Source organism: Acomys russatus, chromosome 4 (assembly GCF_903995435.1).
Source record: "Acomys russatus chromosome 4, mAcoRus1.1, whole genome shotgun sequence".
Classification (NCBI taxonomy): domain Eukaryota; kingdom Metazoa; phylum Chordata; class Mammalia; order Rodentia; family Muridae; genus Acomys; species Acomys russatus.
The window spans coordinates 48,500,607-48,506,945 of NC_067140.1; the positions used below are offsets into that span (position 1 = coordinate 48,500,607).

Consider the following 6,339-nt stretch of genomic DNA (forward strand, 5'->3'; position numbering starts at 1 on the left):
AAGTCTACTTCCTTTTTCCTCTGACAACTTCAGAGTTTCAGGTCCATTTTTAGCATGTTTTGTTGTATTATTGCTCTAGCTAACAATCCATACTCTATATTGAATAACAGAGGAGAGAGAGAGAGAGAGTGGGGTTCTTTTTTATTTTAAATAGAGTGCTTCCATTTTTCTCAATTTAACATGATATTGGCTATAAAGTTATAAAATATAGCTTTTATTATTCTGAGATATGATCTTTCTAACACTAGCATATTCATGACTTTTATCATGAAGTGGTAAGATTTTTCTAAAGGCTGTCTCTGTGTTTACATAGATCATAAAAATTTTAATTTGAGGCTATTTATGTAATATATTTACTAAATATGTTATGTTGAACCATATTTCTTCTTATAAATGAAGGAAAATGGTTACTTACAAATAATCTTTGATATTTCATGAATTCCTCCTACAAGTACTGTGCATTTACATGTGCACATGTAACATGCAAAAATATATAATATAAAAAAGATAATTACATGAAAAGAAACACAAAAAGGGTTCCGTTACATGAACACCTTAAAGCAACATTCCCTCTTCTATGTCAAAGAGCCTAATTCAGGAAAAATATATTCTGTAGTAACTTAAATTTGTTGTGTTTTTGCTATATAAATAAAGGTAATCTTGTTTTCATAGGATATTGATATTTCTTATTAAGTATAAGACAAAATATCATATATAAGTATAAATAAATATATCAAAACAGACAAGAAATTTTATCTCAGAAACTGATTAACAATGAATTTTTATATTCTGTTAAAATTCATCAGTGAAAGTGTTTAATAATTTGTCTGTAACCCATTATCTGTTTACATACTCTCATCATTGCCATTTTCATTTCTTGGTTCCTGAATGTATAGATCACTGGGTTAAGAAAGGGAGTAACAATTGCATCAAATATGGCCAGGAACTTATCAAGGTGTGTGTTAGAAGAAGGCCATGTATAGATAAATAAAACAGGACCAAAGCTTAAGACCACCACAGTCACATGAGCTGAAAGTGTAGACAGAGCCTTAGAGGAGCCACTTGAAGAGTGTTTCTGAACAGTAAATATGATGAAAATATAGGAAATGATCAATATAAAGAAAGATCCCACAGAAATGAATCCACTATTAACTGAGATCAGAAATCTCAGTCTGTGTGTGTCTATACAGGCTAGGTTAATAAATCGAGGAAAGTCACAGTAGAAGCTGTCCAACACATTTGGTCCACAGAAAGGTAAGTTTATTACAAAAGCAATTTGAACCAGAGAATGCATAAGACCAATCACCCAGGAGGCCACTGAAAACAAGATGCATATCCTCGGGCTCATAATGGTCAGGTAATGAAGAGGCTTACAGATGGCCACATATCTGTCAAAGGCCATGGCTACAAGTAAAACCATTTCCATACCACCAATTAAGTGAATGAAGAAGATTTGAGTGACACAACCTCGAAAGGATATGACTTTATGCCTTCTCAACAGATCATAAATCATCTTGGGAGTTACAACAGAAGAAACACCTAAGTCAATGAAGGATAGATTAGCCAACAGAAAGTACATGGGAGAGTGTAAGTGAGAGTCAGAAGCTATGGTGAACACAATGAATGAGTTTCCTGTCATGCTTGCTACATAAAATACGGAAGCAAACACAAAAAGGAATAGTTGGATGTGCGAAGAGTTGGTGAGTCCCAGGAACACAAACTCTGTTACCACAGACTGATTCAGACTTTCCATTGGCTTTGTTACCTGAAGGAGGAAATGGGAGAAACTGTCAATTATAATTGCATTAATAGATGAGGAGAATCTTCAAGTTATGAAAAACCTATTTTTACTATAAAATTGCTACTATCTTAAAGACAGATATGGAAGCAAGTTCTATACACAACCAATAATCAGAAACTTATAAATTAGTTGAAATATGTTTTAACAACTATAACAAAATCTTTCATAGAGGACTCAAAATATAATGAAGTTTGGTGGATTTTTTATACCAATATTAGATCCTGGAAGGATGGCTCATCAGTTAAGAGCACTTGCTGCTCTTCCAAAAGATCCTAGTTTGTTCTCAGCAGCCACATAAAGCATTTACAGCACTTTTAGTTGTAAAGAATTCTAGTTCCAGGTAATCTAATCCTATCTCTTGGTTTTCATAAACATAGAGCATAAAATTGGGCACAAAGACATGTACACATAATTTTAATGAACCTTTATAATGTCCCTTAAATAGATTATATTTTTACAAATTGTTACTTACAATGTAAATTAACACATCCACTAAAGAAAAAAGTATAAAGGCATTTCAAAAACTAAAGAAGAGCTGGATTTGCAACCAATATGTTTAAGACCCTGGATTTAATCCTCAATAATACAATTTTTAAAAAGAAAATTTGAATTATTATAAAATAAAAAATACAAATGAAAAATACCAAAGATTAAAATAGAACTACCAAAGTATATAGAAATTCTCACTTTATGGGTTTATATACAGAAGAAAAATGTTATCATGTCAAAATATCTTTTTCCATTTTATTGAAGTGCTATTAATAAAAATTAATATTATGATGAACAGCCTTTTTTCATTGAGCCTTAATAGACACATAGATTATAAATACATATAACTACACACACAAACACAGAATACAATTATATAAGAGCAATTTTCATCACTCTATGATGCTAACCTTGTCCTAAGAGGGCCTTGGGTTCTTTGTCTATTTCTTTAAGACTCTCATCCCCACTATGCACTTGACCTTTATTTTCTTGCTATCTTTTCTCACTCTCCTCTCTCTGTTTCTCTCTGTCTTTCTGTCTCTGTCTTTCTCTCTGTCTCTCTCTCTCTGTGTCTCTGTCTGTCTCTGTCTCTCTCTCTCTTTCTTACACACACACACACACACACACACACACACACACACACACACACACCTCCTTTCCCCCCTAGAGTGCTGCTGAGAATGAAAACTTGCATTCCCTAGGGTGCCTTTCTTCTAAGCAGTAAGAAAATTGTTCTCAAACTTCAAAAAATAAATGATCTTAGAGAAAATCAGAACAAAGTGATAGCCTAGAACTAGATCATGTAGAATACAAATATAAAGACTATGGAATTTGGAAAGCTGATATATACTTAAGAAAAGAATATAAGAAGTCTTAATGTAAATAGGGCATAAAATACTTGAACTATATATGTATCCTTCCCAGCTGAATCTGTCTATATTTTCACTTTGTAGATTGTTTCAAGGCCTTCCTTAAACCTAACCAAATTTGTGATCTCCTAATTTAAGAACATAACTGCATCTATTAATACTTTCGGAAATATAAGTAGTTCTCTATCCTTTTCAAATAAATATTTTTGTGAAAGTCACCTCATACCTCTTTTTTAAAGCCTCCCTGATAACTTCACTAATCAGACTCCAATGACTACAGAGACGGCAACTATAAACCACAGATGAAACCAAGAAAGTAAATTAAACTTTTGGTGCTTTAAGTATCATTTTCTTCTCAAATTAAAAACTGTGGGTCCCATAATATGGGGAGTAGGGACCACTTCTGACATGAATGATGATGTCACCTCATGGATCACACTCCCCTGGTGGGACGGCCTTTCCAGGCCACAGAAGAAAAGGATATAGACAGTCCAAATGAGACTTGATAGGCTGAGGTCAGATGTTAGGGGAGGAGGACTCTCTCCTTCTGAGGACTAGGAATGAGATAGGGGGATGAGGGAGGGAGAGTGGGACCAGGAGGAAATAAGGGACAGGGCTACGATTGGGTAGTAAAGTGAACAAATTAATACAAAAAATGAAATTGAAAACTTCTCCCTAGAGAAGAAAAAGAAAACAAAAAGAAATTAAAAACTGATATTCTATTGAAACATCTTTTTTTTTTTTTTTTTAGCATTGGTACTTTTGGTCTCATCACAAAATTTATTTCTCACCAGGTATTTATAGCACTCTTCCAATCTAGAAAAGAGAAATTTCTAGAGATTTGCTTTTATTTTACATAATATTTACCTAATGTTTCACAGAAGGTTAATAGTTCATACCCATTTATTTTTTAAAATGAAAAGAAAAATACATATTTCCCTTTTTATTTATATGTATTATTGATATTTTCACTAGTTATCTGTTCATAGAATATTACATCAATCAATTAATCAGCAGTAAGCACAGAATGGCTAATTATGATAGGGCCACTTACAATGTGGTTCTAGCTCAAAGGTACTCAGATCCTTAGCCTTTTCCAATACTTCAGTAGACTTTTAACAACCATTCTCTGTGCTGTTCACGTCCTTTTCCTGACTGCTCTCTGCTTTGCTCTAGGCTCTAGCAAGCACTTTAGGATGGGGCTCATGTCCTCAGCAGTTCCAAGCACAAACTCATACGTGACAATAAGTCACTCAAGCATTGTTAAGTTTTGCTTCCACCCATCCATTTACCTGAATAAGAACAACAACATCTTGGCCCAGTCAGATCTGTCTGTGTCCTCTCACCTAAAGTGTCATATACAATCTCCCACTAGGGAGAGAAGACGCTAATTACACATACCTCAAGAGGCCACTAACCAAGAGGTACTGAAAAAAACATGGTAATTTAGAAGGATCACATGGATACAGGACTCTCTTCTCTGGAGACTTACATGGTATGGCCTATGTGACCAAAGAATTTTACAATTCACAGTAAAATAAGGATGAAAATGGCATTGAAGTTGTTTTCATAGCATTAGCCTACATGGATATAATAGTTAATAATTGCTTATTACAAGTATTCCTTAATACTAGGTAAATATATCATCACATAATTGGCTCAAAACAATGTGCTGATTATAGTGTACTTTAGAAAGTAAAACGTGTATAAAATGTTTTATTTTCAGTAAAAAAAAACTAGGTTGTGTAATTACATATGTATTCCTAGATTTAGATGTATAGAAGTTTATATGGTAAATAAACCTCAGAAATGGATAATAACAAAAATATTTGTCAATTGAGAATAAATAAACAATGGTACACATTTTTAATCACTCAAGATCCTAGCACCCCCTGAAAAGAAGGCTGAGCCTGTGTAATAGTCACAACACAGTTTATACAAAAAGTAGACAGCAGAATGGCATCTAACGTATAAATAAACATGAATGTAGAAAAATGTAAATTTTTTAAAAAATAAGTGTCCCAGCACATAAGCTTTAAAGAAAAGTGGTGTTGTGGTTTAATCTTATACAACTTGTAAGAAAATGGCTTTTACAAGAAGCGGTATACTCATGTCAAGGATTTTGACAGGTGCTTAATAAACCCACAAATAGCATAGAAATGGAACTCAGACCTCCCCATACTTGATCCCTCCTATTCTCCTCCCTAGCCTCTCTCCCACCCAATTCTCTCCTTCCATCCACCTATCTATTTTGTTTTCCTTTGTGTATATCTATTTTGTTTTCCTTTATGAGTGAGATTCAAGCATCCTGCCTTGGACCCTCCAGGTTACTTAGCTCCATTAATTTTGTGGATTGTAGCACACTTTATGGCTAATATTTACTTATAAGTTAGTGCATGTCATGTTTATCTTTCTGGATCTTGGTTAACTCAATCAGGATGATATTTTCTGCTCATCCATTTGCCTGAAATGCCATTTTTAAGTAGCTTCTATGAGCATAGTTGAGTAAGTGTCCTTGTGAGATGGTGGAGCATCTCTTGGTATATGCCCAGGAGTGGTATGTAACTGCTCTAGCTAAAACTTCAAGTACTGTAGTGAACAGATTCAGAGAGAGTGGTCAGTCCTGTCTTGTCCATGATTTTCACGGAATTGCTTTAAGTTTCTCTCCATTTAATTTGATATTGTCTTTGGATTGCTGTATATTGCCTTTATTTTGTTTAGGTATGCACCTTGTTTCCCTAATCTTTCCAAGACTTTTAACATGAAGGGGTGTTGGATTTTTTTTTCAAAGGATTTTCCAGCATCTAATAAGATGATCATGGTTTTTTTTCTTTCGGTTTGTTTATAAGGTGAATGAGGTTGATGGATTTTCATATGTTTAAGCATCACTGCAACCATGGTATGAAGCCTACTTGATCATGGTAAATCATGTATTTGATGTGTTCTTGCATTTGGTTTGTTAGTATTTTATTATTTTTGCAACAATATTCATAAGGAAAATTGGTCTGAAATTCTCTTTCTTTGTTGAATCATTGTATGGTTTAGGAACAATGTTCTTTCTGTTTCTATATTGTGGAATAGTTTGATAAGAATTGGTATTACCTCTTCTTTGAGAGTCTGGTAGATTTCTGCACTAAAACCATCTGGCCTTGGGCTCTTTGTGGTTGGGAGAATTTTAAT

At 33.8% G+C, this 6,339-nt stretch overlaps 1 protein-coding gene across 1 annotated transcript; it reads right to left on the reverse strand.

Moving 5' to 3' along the window:
- Positions 1 to 802: 802 nt before the first annotated feature.
- LOC127188425 (olfactory receptor 4F21-like) lies at positions 803 to 1,753 on the reverse strand. Its single transcript, XM_051144889.1, has one exon. It carries the CDS (start codon positions 1,751 to 1,753, stop codon positions 803 to 805), a length of 951 nt encoding a protein of 316 aa, XP_051000846.1.
- Between the last annotated feature and the right edge of the window lie 4,586 nt (positions 1,754 to 6,339).